At 39.4% G+C, this 14482-nt stretch overlaps 1 protein-coding gene across 1 annotated transcript in view; it reads left to right on the top strand.

Moving 5' to 3' along the window:
* Positions 1-2427: 2427 nt before the first annotated feature.
* Positions 2428-14482, top strand: part of LOC139720992 (vacuolar protein sorting-associated protein 26C-like) — a 30169-nt gene continuing 18114 nt past the window's right edge. The window contains exons 1-2 of the mRNA XM_071632323.1: positions 2428-2607; positions 12915-13058. Coding sequence (XP_071488424.1) covers positions 2551-2607; positions 12915-13058 — 201 coding nt within the window. The 5' untranslated portion in view covers positions 2428-2550. The remainder of the gene's footprint in view (positions 2608-12914; positions 13059-14482) is intronic.

The raw sequence follows: 14482 nt of genomic DNA, 5'->3' as shown, positions 1-14482 counted from the left end.
GTTCAGTAAGTGAACCTACACTGGAAACAATTGGCCGTCCAGGCGGAATGATCTTATGTTCTCTCGATAACTCAGTAATTTCGGAAGTTTCCAAATCTTCAGCATTTTTGTCAGTGGCATTTGCTACCATCGTCGGAAGTTTATGGATCTTAGGTAATGTGTAAAATCTACTAGTTACTGAAGAGTTTGCTTACACGATCTCGAGTCAACAGAACAATCAATCCTACTGGAAATCATAAATGTGGAAACAAACGATGTCAAATATGCGCTCACCTAATCACAGATACAGATATCACACTTGGCTCCGGCCACACCCTCCATCCGACGTCAGGGGACTGCAACAGCAAGAATGTAGTATACAGCCTTACATGCAAGCAATGTCCCCTGGCTGTCTACATCGGAGAAACAACAAATTTTAGACAACGTTTCAACAATCACAAAAGCACAATCATTAGAAGTCAAACACAACATCCAGTCGCACAACACTTCAACAAACCAAATCACACACTAACAGATCTGCAATGTTGCATTTTATACAAGGACATGGAAGCATTTGAAGAAAGACACGTGAAAGAACTAAAAACAATCATCCGCACACGAAGCTTCCAGGGACAGGGCATGAACATAGATCTATCATGGCTCACGAACTACACTTTTTACAAGTAGGTGCGCCGCTTATTGTTGTATGTTCTCCCGTTTACCCCGCTGCAATAGATCTTATCATTATATTGCTTGAGTGATATAATGCTGACGCTCCTTTTAACCATTTCTTGGAACCAGTCTTTTTTCCACTCCGAGACGTATTGTGACGTATCTATTTAATCAAAAGAAGAAAAATATGATTTTTCACGTATTTCATATTCATGCTATAGTCTCAGATTATTTAAAGACTATCTACTCACCAGAATTTGGAAGTTAATGTATGTGTATGCTGAAGTTTGAAAGGAATGGTAAACTGCTTGCACATATTTTGCATAACCATCAGTGTGACGATTCAGTTTGATTTAAAAAAATCGAATGTTTATATTGATCTTGATAATTTCAGATTATGTAAAGATTATCTATACACTAGAATTAAAGTTAATTTATGTGTATGTTGAATTTTGAAAGAAATAATGCACTGCTTTTACATTACCACCGCAGCTGCGTATTCAGAGGAATTACTTCTGTATCAGTCGTGCCAAGTTTTTTCATGTATGCTTTATACTCATTGTAATTTCATTATGACGTAACATTGTACTGTTGCCAGGATGCGCGCTGGGTGTTAGGATGCCTAGCATGGATGCGTTAAAGCGCGCATCCTTAGTAACACGGTTGCAATATATTGTTATGGCTTAATTTTGTTATTGTTCTCTCAGTATCAACACTTGAGAAAGGGCGGCGAGACGCCCGAAAATTTGTGTGAAGAAATAAACCGTTGGTGAATACAGCATGAACTTTGTTGCAGCTCTGTTACTTATCTTTTTATCTTGCCAACACGTGGACTACCTTATCAACATATATATATATATATATATATATATATATATATATATTGGCTTAACGGTGCACCATGTATTCTTTCTAAGGTAGGCCTATATTGGCCCTGAAAAGGGCCTACCTAATCCCGACGTTTCGGCAAGCATGGTCTCGCTGTTCTCAAGGGAATGTTCTACCGCCACTGAAGCCTTCAAAGATTTCATCATATTATTTACAATTCGATATATCAATTCAAAGTCCTACCATTTCCGTTTATATTGCTTCTCTCATTTCATTTGTTTGGATTTGACAGAAGATTCTTCATTTGCCTCCATTTCGTCCTTTATTTTTCAGCCTTTATTGATCTTTTGAGCTTCAATGAATATTATTGAGATCGCAGGTTTATTTTTGCAACTCAATTCATGTTTTTATTGTGTTTAATTTGTCTATTATTCGATATTATTGTTTCATGGAAGAACACTTACTACGCATGAATGATATTATCTCGTTCATTTTTGCAATTTTTACTTTTGTGCCTTGGAAGAGAAATATAAAGATGTTCACTCATGTGTTAAGTTTTCCTTTTTATTGACCTATCAGGTTGATACCCAGTTAAGTTACCTTTCATATGGTATATAACACATTAACTTTTAATCAAATATCTATTCAAAATGCAAACTTTAAAAAGTGTTTACTTTCTCTTTTTGCTGAGTATATTATGCTAGTACCAAAGATTGTACACTCCATGGAGTGTACAATCTTTGGTACGAACTGCCAGTGCCACTCCCGCGCGCGAGCGCAGCATGCAGTCATGGTGTGCAGAAGCGCACGCAGTGCGCTTCACTGCGTGCGCTTCTATAATACAGTAGTCGTTGATCCGCAGTTGTAAGCAGCCTGGCCATCCACCACTACACTGGCCAAGGAACTGACTGGTTGTGGGCCGCGCCGGCGGGGTCCGGAGGTGGTGTGGGAATCCATCACGAGATCATCACAGCATCAGTTTACTTTGGAGTATGGTATTGAATCTAACGTTAGAACTACATTGTAATCTAGACCGAGCTTTGCCTTTGAGTATCCGGTGGAAGTTCCAGAATGGCATCTCTTCTCGACATCCGGCTGAAAAAAGCCAACAAGATATATAATGAAGGTGTAAGTATATCGACCAAATTATGAAATGTCGACATGCATTTTGCAGGTGTCTTTCCACCACTGTTTACCTACAACTCCATACACTCACTGCACTACCGACAGTATACTAAGAGTAAGGGTACCACCTATCGGCAGGGTACCTTGACATCGGCACCCTGCGTAATCATGGCTGTTTGCGTATAGAACGAAATGTACGTGTGGGATTTTTCTACAATAAAAACGAAGAAACGAAAATCAAACTCAAACAAACATTACCCCACAGACTAACAAACCATACTAAACACGTTTAAATTACACATCCGCTCAGTAACGACGCATGGCTGTGAAATTCACGTGTATTACCTATGGAGGGAGGGGGTGCCGATCGTAATAATAATACCCATAAGCTGCGCGAAGAAAATGGGACGCACGCACTAAAATTGCGCTATTTTAAAACGGAGATTCAGAATCAACGAGACGGTCACGACATTCAAAACTGCAGTATTTATGGCATATTTGAGATAAGAATTAGGCGAATTTGTTTTATACTTTTGGAATTTAAACAAGCTACAGATCCTTAGGGTGACGATAGGTGGTACCCTCTCATACTTGTAGTAGTATGGTTGGGTGTTCATAATACCGGCCACCTAACGTTTTTCTATCAATAGACAGGGCTGCACACTGGCGCCGGTCCGACGGTCAAAGACCGGTAAAAGTCACTGTCGGACCGGTAACTTTTCAGGAAATCCACAAGTAACCAGTCCGACATGACCGGTAAAAACAAAAGCATTGGTGGGGTCAGTATATAGAAAGAAAAAGAGCAGCCCCGATCAGGCAGAAACAGAATGCAAGATATCGCACTGTTCAACAAGATTTACGCAAGTTTTCGTTTATGTCTACCGGTGCAATTTGTACAGTAAATATTAGCTTTGAGCACTAGCAGTCGACCAGTTATTCGCGCTCGCTTCCGCATTAGGCGCTGCTCACGCACTGCCATGCAATGCAATACATGCAAAGCATGTACAGTGTAACTGCTTTTCGTTTGCTTGCGATGGGCGGTCATGCCAGACAAGAAACATTGATAGAAGCGCACGCATTTCTGGGTCATTTTACTCATGATTTTTTAACGCAAGATCGATCCGATCCCGGCTTCGCAGCAGCGTGGCAGTTATGTTATAACTAATTTACTTGTGTCGATTTTTAGAAAAAGTAAAATGATATTCGATATTCAGCGATACAGTAAATGGATCTGACTGCGTTTATTTTCATTTTACACAGTCATTTCACAAATGAATATTTTCATTCGTTCAGAATGGTCTCATAATGAAGATAGGCGCAAAAAGGATCACGAAATCGGCCCTTCCGCGTACTTTTTAAAAACGCATGCACAAAATGTGAAGAGATAATACTAGGGAGAAAAAAAAAATAATGAAATCATCGCAGTCCCGCTTACATATTTGAGGTAGAAATCGTCCCAAAAAGGATCATGAATTCGACCGGCCGCGTCGTATCTTTCAAAAGCTTACTTACGAAATGTGAAGAGATTATAGAGGAGAAAAAGCAAACAAATAAAGGACACATTTGGTGAGTGCATCATAAAAGATAACAGCCGAATAACAATTCATAAAATCAACGCAATCCCGTTGAAATTTGAGGAAATAATAGGCGCAAAAAGGATCTTGAATTCAGTTCTGCATGCCGTGTTGGTTATCCAAAACGAATGCACAAATGCGACGAGATTATCGGGAAAAAATAAAAAACACATTTTTACCCTTCTGGTGCGTGCATTAAAAGATTACATCCGAAGTTATTCATGAAATCGCCACAATCCCACCGATATTTGAGGTAGAAATAGGCGCAAAAAGGATCGTGAATTCGGCCGTGTCGTATACCTTTTAAGAACGCATGTACGAAATGGGAAAAGATTAGCGGGGAAAAATAAAGGACACATTTTCACCCCTTTTGGCGCTTGCATCATATAGATTACAGCCGAATAGTAATTCATGAAAATTTCGCAATCCCGTTGGAATTTGAGGAAACAATAAAAGGCGCAAAAAGAATCTCGAATTCGGCCCTGCATGCAGTGTATAATTTTGAAAACGCATGCACAAATGCGAAGAAATTATCGGGAGAAAAATAAAGAACGCACTTTCAACCCTTCTGGTGCATGTATCACAAAAGATTACAGCCGAAATAATTAATGACATATCGCAATCCCGCTGATATTTGATGTAGAAATAGGCGCTAAAAGGATCGTGAATTCGGCCGCGACGTGTAGACATGTACGCAATGCGAAGTGATTATTGGGTGAAAAATACAAGACACATTTTCAACCCCTTTTGGCCCGTGCATCATGAAGATTACAGCCGAATAATAATTCATAAAATCATCGCAATCCCGTTGAAGTTTGAGGAAACGATAGGCGCAAAAGAATCATGATTGTTGGCCGTGTCGTGTATCTGTTTAGAACGCATTTACGAAATGCGAAGAGTTTATCGGGGAAAAATAAAGGACACATTTTCAACCCCTTTTGGCGCGTGTATCATAAAAGATTACATCCGAAGTCATACATGAAATCATCGCAATCCCGCTGATATTTGAGGTAGAAATAGGCGCAAAAAGGATCGTGAATTCGGCCGTGTCGTATACCGGTACCTTTCAAGAACGCATGTACGGAATGCGAAGAGATTACGGGGAGAAAAAAAAAAAAGAACGCATTTTCAACCATTCTAGCTGGTGCGTGCATCACAAAAGATTACATCCGAAGTAATTCATGAAATCGCCACAATTCGGCTGATATTATTTGATGTAGAAATAGGCGCTAAAAGGATCGTGAATTCGGCCGTGACGTGTAGGCATGTACGCAGTGCGAAGTGATTACTGGGTGACAAATACAGGACACATTTTCAACCCCTTTTGGCCCGTGCATCATAAAGATTACAGTACAGCCGAATGATAATTCATGAAATCATCGCAATCCCGTTGAAGTTTGAGGAAACAATAGGCGCAAAAAGAATCATGATTTTTGGCCGTGTCGTATATCTTTTAAGAACGCATTTACGAATGCGAAGAGTTTATCGGGGAAAAATAAAGGATGCATTTTCAACCCCTTTTGGCGCGTGTATCATAAAAGATTACAGCCGAAGTAATTCATAAAATCATCAATTCCGTTGATATTTGAGGTAGAAATAGGCGCAAAAAGGATCGTAAATTCGGACGTGTCGTATACCTTTAAAGAACGCATGTATATAATACGGAATGCGAAGAGATTATGGGGAGAAAAATAAAGAACGCATTTTCAACCATTCTAGCCGGTGCGTGCATCATACAAGATTACAGCCGAAGTAATTTATGAAATCGTCACAATCCCGCTGATATTTGAGGTAGAAATAGGCGCTGAAAGTATCATGAATTCGGCCATGTGGTGCATCTTATAAGAACGCACAAGTTCACGAAATTCGAAGAGTTTATCGGGAAAAAATAAAGGACACATTTTCAACCCCTTTTGGCGCGCGCATCAGAAAATATTACAGCCGAAGTAATTTATGAAATCGTCACAATCCCGCTAATATTTGAGGTGGAAATGGGCGCAAAAAGGATTGCGAATTCGGCCCTGCATGTCGTGTACCTTTCAAGAACGTATATGCACAAATGCGAATAGATTATCGGGAGAAAAATAAAGAACCCCTTGTAGCGCGTGCATCAGAAAATATCACAGCTAAAATAATTCATAAATCGTCGCAATCCAACTGACCACCAAGAGCAAGTTCGTGCGCCGATGTTTAGAAAAAGTCACAAACGCATTTGATACAATCTGATTTTGTTCATTACCATTTTACACTGTAATTCACGAACAAACATTCTATTTTTTCCTATCTTTTTTTTTTAATTTCTTGTGCAACAAATAATGCAAGTTTTACACAAAAAAATATTAATCTGTAAAGTACATGGGTGGGGGGGGGGGGGGTAAAACGTCCATAAAAAACAAGAAAATAAGTTTGCAAGTCATTTAATGTTTTTTTTAGGTTGTCGTTGTTGACCGGTAAATTTTCTGTTCGGACCTGTAAAAAATGGTAAAACGGAGCATTTACCGGTCCGACAGAGACAGGTTTGACCGGCAGAAAAAATGGGTTAGTGTGCAGCCCTGCAATAGAAACGTGAAAAAGCTCACAATTTGCCTGAAATTTTACTCACGTGTGGAGAAAATACTCCGGATTCACAAGCGCGCACTGAAAATGCGATCCGAGGTACGCGCTCTAGATGGCGGCTTCGAACGCGTGGGGTGTCATTTTTTCCGCACTCAGTTGCCCTGCTCATTTCAGCCGACCACCCTGACAATACGTATAAAGGGCACTTAAATGCGTTTTTTTCGACAGGCCGCTGTTTTTTTCTAGCCGTCATTTTTCCACCAATAATATTTGAATATATTTTGAATCCTTCGATATTACTTTTGAAGGACTGTTTGATGAATTTGAATTGATTTTCATTAGGAAACTTTTCATCGTAATTGAAATAAATTAGATGAGTCGGTTTGTTTTTTCACATTCATTTCTCGTTTCTGCTTCAACTCGTACGGTCGTAGCGGGCGACAAAATAATTATGTCATGTGTATGTATGTGTAACGTGTGTGCACGATCGTACAAGCGGCGGTGACAATTTTGCGGGCAAAATCGTCAAATTTATTACGGAAGGATACTCTATATCTAACAACGAGTCAGCAAAGGTAGGCCAGTGCCGGCCTAGTTTAAATATATGTAAGTTAGTTACACGATAAACCTTATTCGATTTTGCTAAATTTCGGTAATTTAGAGGGAATACTTAGTTGTTTTCGCCACATTTTCCTCGGTAGCGTAGCCCAGTGAAGAATCGAACACCGTTGCGCGTAGTCCCATGCGTACGTTTTCTTTCTGTACGCGCAATGCCATTATAATGCGCGGACGGTCGTTATGGACCCGGTCGGTGGGTTGAACACCTACCATACCGTGTATCAATCATACTAACGTAGGTAGGAAGCTCATAACATATGGGTGCTTACACAGATCTACATGAATTTGAATAAGCTCCGGGGAAAGAGTTTCTTTATTAGAGTGCAGATCTAAAACTCTACCTAGCCTAACCTTGCTTGCGATACGCACGTATGCACGAACTCACTTTTGAGTGGCTGTCCCAAAAGGAACTCTAATTGCCAGCTCCGGTTTGTAGAGTCTGAGACAGTACCACTACCAGTGGTGCAGTAGTACTGCAGTAGTAACGCCACGGTTACTAAGACTAAAGAGTATAGATTAGCTGGCAATCATGCACTTAGACAGAAAGATCCGTCTGTCCGGAGAAGTCTTTCATTTCATTTATTTATTTTTTTATTAGTGGAAAATTGAGCAAAGAAAATGGGATTCTATTTGGAGTCGAACCCGAAACCTCCACTGCTAGCCCGGTGCTCTACCGACTGAGCTATAGAAAGCCCTAGTTCAGTGTTCGTCCCAGAAACCCTAAATTCTCAATGCTCGAATGGTCAGAAGCTATAACAGTGTTTTTGTGTGTGACACATACGTATACGCACTTGAACCTGGCATAAAACCGAAAGATAATTCAACTTGGGGATAAATGCGAGGGATCACCGAAGTGATGCAGCTTTTGAGTATGTAACAAACGCAAGCAAAAACTGACCAGAAAGGAATTTATTTATTAGTGGAAAATTGAGCAAAGAAAATGGGATTCCATCGGGATTTGAACCCGAGACCTCCGCATTTTTGCCCGTTTACAGTGAAATGAAGGCCGAGCTCGGCCGCGGCTGAACCCGGCCTTTTCACTCACTGTAAATGGGCTCTAATATTTGGCAACAAGCATTATATGTTTAACCAATTTAATGAATTGTGTCAAAACTGAGATGGTAAAGAATTCCATACGTCTGGACCTGTGTGTTGAAGTGATTTTTAGCTTAAAAAGTTCTGAGATTTATTACAGGCCCAGCGATACGGTGCAATTAACTCACTGATAAGTGATAAGAGGCCAAAGCTTTTGAATTCTTAACGGTCATCAAAGCACTGTGTGGAGGGAAGGAAAAAAAATCTCGAAAGTTCACCTCCTCGTATCACCCTTATTTTACCCCCAAATCCTTTGAAACTTCACACAAATATCTAATATGGATATATCATCCTTCATATGATTTTTGGGCGAAAATGCTGATGTATCTTTCAAGATATGTGTATTTTTCTGTTTGAGTCGACCGTGGGAAAGGGTTACAATTTTTTCCAGACATAAGTCTGCGCCTGCATGAATATGCAGTGAATTAACATATTACTAGTCTGTATACACCAGACCCATACCTGCGAAGTTTTGTGTTTGTGCAGTTAGTAGTTAGGTGAAAATAAGAGCAAAAAGACAACCGAATTTAAGAGAAAATACTGGACATGCACAACTAGATCATCCTCCTGCGCATGTGTTCTCTACTGGTCAGTGCACGCTTAGCCAATCATCGGTGTCCGGTTTGGCGCAATGCGACAGGGTTCGGTTTTCAGTCCACAGGGTGGTGAGTGGGCAAGAGAGGAACCTTGCAATGTGCTGCAACTGTTTCATGCGGCACACAAACCGATACATTGGACTGCGTACTGCTTACGCTATGGATTTTACGTGGATCACAAGTGACAGTGATCTCAATTTTTTCCAGACATAACCGTGCGCCAAATGATACAGAAAAAGATATTTGGAACTCGGTATGGATATACTACCATAAGTCATATACTGAAGTTTCATTTTTGTGCAATGAAGGAAAACGTGAGAAAATAACACTTGTTTTGAGACCAAATTTTCTGTTTTTGAAGCTAAGTTTTGACATTATTTTCACATGTTTATCCTCAATAAAACCCCAAATAACTGACATTACGAGTTAGAGAATACTTTCTTCTTCAATTTGCTGTATAGATTTAATCATTTGATGGCTTCTGAGGTGAGATATTGTGATTGTCCTGCAAAACTTCCCCAGTGGTTTTGCGTACACAAGCTGTTTACTTTATGCAAATGAGGCTTCGAGCTCATATGCTTTTGCCGAGTTAATTGCACTGTATCGCTGCGCCTGATTAGATGAATATTGGAGATGTTTCTTGTTGGGTAAGAGTGAGTTTGTTTATTGAGTTTGAAAAGGCCTTCAGCGCAACTTCTTGTGGCACTTCAGTGGCATTTCTTCAGGTGACAATGAAATATTAAACACAAAAAAATGGTCTTCAGCTCAACTTTCTCATTCCACTTCCGGGTTTCTTCAGTTGGCAAGCAAAAAAACAAACTAACAAACAAACAACAACAACAACAAAAAAACAAACAAAGAAAAACAAAATGGTCTTCAGCACATTACCGGGCTCAAAGGTTAGGGTTTTATTCTGTTTTCTTTTATTTTTTTCCTACTGCCACTTCTTGGGTAAAAAATGGGGGGGCAAAGTGGTGACACCCTACAGTTGTATATGTATTCCTGTGTACAGGTGCAAAAAAGTGGTGAGGGGAGTACACACTGAGAATTTTAGGAAAACAAGAAGGTAACAGTCTGTAAGAAATTATTGTTGTTAACTTTCAAAATCTTATGTTATTGAAATATTGGGTCCTTGTTAGCTCTATGATTAGTTCCAGCACAGATATGCATAGCTTTCTTTTGGAACTGTATGAAGTTGCCCAGACAATATTGCAGTAGACATGGCAGATACTGATTGAGTAAGGCAGTGAGTAAATGAGTGACTTTAGTCCGGATGATTTTCAGATTTTTACATTTGATAATCTATAAATTAGACATACTGAGGACAGAGTTTCAGAATTTGCGATAATTGGGATGAAGAATAAGAATATTTTCAAAATTTAGAACAAATTGCAATGAACAAGGATGATGACATGGCAGAGTCACCATAAGAATGCATGAGTTGGGGCTCAAGGAAGCAGAACAAAAGAAGAAGGCATGCATAGATTATACACAGGTGAACTCGCAAGCAAGCGGTATTGTAATGGAATTACACTGCTACATTTCTCAAATATGTGAACCTCCTAAGTCATCATCCTTGTTCAGTACAATTTGCTTAATAAGGTTTTTCAAAGTATTGTTTCTCTTCTCAAGAACCACAATAAATTCCACAAATCTATACATGGAGTTGTCGAGTTATGTACTACATCATGTGAAATTATGAAAATCGTCTAGAATGTCCCTTTAAACAACATAAAAAGAGTTTTCATCGGAAGATAATATTGTAATTTATGTAAAGCACCCATGTTGTATGCTATGGGAGTAGATATGTCTGACATGATCAGACCAAGGAGGTTCGAGAGAAAGGAGTCACAACCATCTTATTGTCCCCGCCGAACGAGTTCGAGCAGGGGACTATGAAACGGGCTCCGTACGTGTGTGTGTCCGTGTGTCTGTCCGTCCGTGCGTCCGTGTGTCTGTCCGTGCGTCCGTGTGTGATCAAAATGTTCAAAATGCTACTCCTTCGCCATTTCTAACCCGATTTCGATTCTGTTTGCTTTATATGATAGCACTACATGGGAGCTTCAAAACTTCTACACAGAATTTCAGTTGTGACCTTTGACCTTGACCTTTGACCTGTATTGTACATTTTGCTTCAAAATGCTACTCCTTCGCCATTTCTAACCCGATTTTGATTCTGTTTGCTTTATATGATAGCACTACATGGGAGCTTTGAAACTTCTATACAGAATTTCAGTTGTGACCTTTGACCTTGACCTTTGACCTATATTGTACATTTTGCTTCAAAATGCTACTCCTTCGCCATTTCTAACCCGATTTTGCTTCCGTTTGCTTTATATGATGGCACTAGGTGAGGGCTTCAAAACTTCTACACAGAATTTTGACCTTTGACTTCATTGACCTCTGACCTTGATTTTTGACCTGTATTGTACATTTTGCTACCAAATGCTACTCCTTCGCCATTTCTAACCCGATTTCGATTCCGTTTGCTTTATGTGATGGCACTAGGTTAGGGCTTCAAAACTTCTACACAGAATTTTGACCTTTGACTTCTTTGACCTTTGACCTTGATTTTTGACCTATATTGTACATTGGCTACAAAATCCTACTCCTTCGCCATTTCTAACCCGATTTCGATTCCGTTTGCTTTATGTGATGGCACTAGGTGAGGGCTTCAAAACTTCTACATAGAATTTTGACCTTTGACTTCTTTGACCTTTGACCTTGATCTTTTTACCTATATTGTACATTTTGCTACTAAATGCTACTTCCGGCGGGGACATATATTACGCACCGCGTAATTTCTACTTTTCCTTGTTTCAATCTACTTTTGCTAGATGTTCGATGCCGCTGCTCAAACATATTTGAAGCATATGCCAAACAGGATCTGCCGCGCAGATAGGAAGACAATTGACCTATGTCTCATTGCATAATCACCAGCCACTTTTAAAGGAAGATATGTGTTTGTGATGGTAATTACTTTTCGCTACCCTTCTTATGAAAGGTAGGTGGTACAGACAGGAGGATGCGCGAATAAACAGATTGTGCTACGTATCAGGTAAAAATGAAGACTGTACCATCTGGGATCATGTTGCCAGAGTCACAAGCATCAGCAATATGGGTATAGTAGATAGCAAGGGTAATTAGTAATGAGGAGTACCCTGAAATAGGTCTAGGGCAATTACCCCCTGGACAATTACCCCACATTATTCCCCTGACCCTAACCCTAATCCTAATCCTGAACCTAATCTTAACCCTAATCTTTACTCTAAAATTATCACTAACTAGTATTTAGTCGGGGGGGGGGGGGGGGGGTGGTAATTTCCTTGGGAGTTAATTGCCCTGATACACCTGAAATGACCAAGTAATATTACTATCATTGTGTACTATTTTCTCATATTTTTGTCCAATTATTCCTGCTGGGAGAAACCATGAACTGCTGGCATGGACAGAAGGAGAATGGAATATCTGTCATACTTTCTTAATAATGTTGCCATTGATCTGGCTGTAAATGTAGTAAGTGTGAACATTTTCAGTATTTGCCTGGGCAACTGATGGATGATGGATAGGATCCCATCTTTACACAGAAAGTGGCTTTTAATGTGTGGAGAATGACAGCACACATTATCCTAACTTTCAAGTTATAGTGCTAAATATGTAACACCAATTAAATCAAACTATGTTATGCAGAATGGACAACAATCTGTTGAAGAACTGATCATAGCATATTTGTACTGTATGTTGCAAAAACTTATCTAGAGTTTTTATCTACATGTGAGAGTGGTTATTTTCAATAATTATTTTTTGTATGTGACTCATTATACTTTCAAGAGTGTTAGCAAAGTTTGTTGTGCAACTTTTTTCAATGTAGGAGGTTCTCGCAGGTGTTATTGTGATTCAGACCAAAACTGAGTTCCAACATCAGGGAATCACACTCACTGCTGATGGATCTGTCAACCTTCAGCTCAGCAGCAAGAGCGTGGGGCTCTTTGAAGCCTTTTACAACTCAATCAAGGTAAAGCAATATGAAGGAGTAGCCTTTGTGCCAGTGGTTTCCTTATTTGTGGTATGAATTGTGCTTATTGTGCTAATTGAATCCAGACGTTGCAACCGTTTGAAGGCCAGATTGTCTAAGGTTGGTTTTCTCAGTTTTCTCACATGAAGCATGTAACAGTGTACAGTGCACTCCCGTTATAACAAAGTCCTCGGAACTGGCTGTTTTCTTTATTTCTTTGGCTGAATAGTACAGGACATATGTATATAGCTGCTAATCTTTTGACCTGAATTTTTACTTCGCTTTAATGACCATTACTAGTAATAATAATAATACATACATACAATTTCTATAGTGCCATTTTCCATTCTGACTAAATGCACAAGGTGCTTTACACCACAGCAGAAAGACTGAAAATATGTATACCATAAAAGAAGAAGAAGATGAAAAAGAAGCATTTTGTTATAACTGTGTTTGTTATGGATCAGTCTATCACTGTAACGTCTTATTCATGCATTTGTATCTTCTCATTTTGATTACTGTAATTCTCTTCGTGTTGGCCTCCCTGCTTTTAGTATCACACCACTACAAAGAAATCAAAATACAGCTGCTAGGCTTGTGACCCTCACAAAAAGATCTGATCACATTACTCCAGTTCTCCAGTCCCTCCACAGGCTCCCCATACATCAAAGTATCACTTTTAAAACCCTTCTCGTTGTTTGTAAGATATGTAATAATCTTGCCCCATCTCATCTCAAAGACCCGATTTCTCTCCACTCCTTTACTTCCACCTATTCTCTCCGTTTTTCCTCCACTTTGCAACTATCCCATGGTCCACGCACCAGTACCTGTTATGGTGATAGGGCTTTTTCTGTTGTTTCTCCATCTCTTTGGATCAAACTCCTTCTTTGTATCCAAAATGCAGAAATGTTGATATGTTTAAATCATTGCTGAAAAGTTTTATTTACCCAATCCTAATCATTGTTGTTATAAAGTGTTCTATTTTGGTTTCATTTTTTCCCCATATTAATGAGCTTAGAAACGTCGGTATAAAGTGCTATACATGTATAAGTGTTATTTATTATTGTTATTATTTGTTATAATGGGAGTGCACTGTACATAGAAACCAAACAGAAAACAGTCACCAGTTTGAATTTCTTTTTCTTTTAATGATTACACTGACATGGAATGTTGCTAATGACTGCAGGTTTGAAAGACACTGTTGATGATTTCTTGATAGCAGCTGCCATTGCATTAGAATTCCTCATTTGTTCCACATACAATAAGAGGTAAGTTGGTCCATGTGAATGGACCCTTGCCTTCAAAGCCTATTTGCTTAAAGCTGCATTTTTACTGGCAAGATTCCCCATCATGTATTTTGCTGGATAAGGGTAGGGTCTCTCAAATTTAGTGAGTTATAATTCTAAAGCAAAAAGCTTCCACTT

Source organism: Diadema antillarum, unplaced genomic scaffold (assembly GCF_040938485.1).
Source record: "Diadema antillarum isolate AM-2024a unplaced genomic scaffold, OU_Dant_1.0 scf00000136, whole genome shotgun sequence".
Classification (NCBI taxonomy): Eukaryota; Metazoa; Echinodermata; class Echinoidea; order Diadematoida; family Diadematidae; genus Diadema; species Diadema antillarum.
Note: the sequence above shows the minus strand (reverse complement) of the source record. Positions and strands in the feature narration are given on the sequence as shown.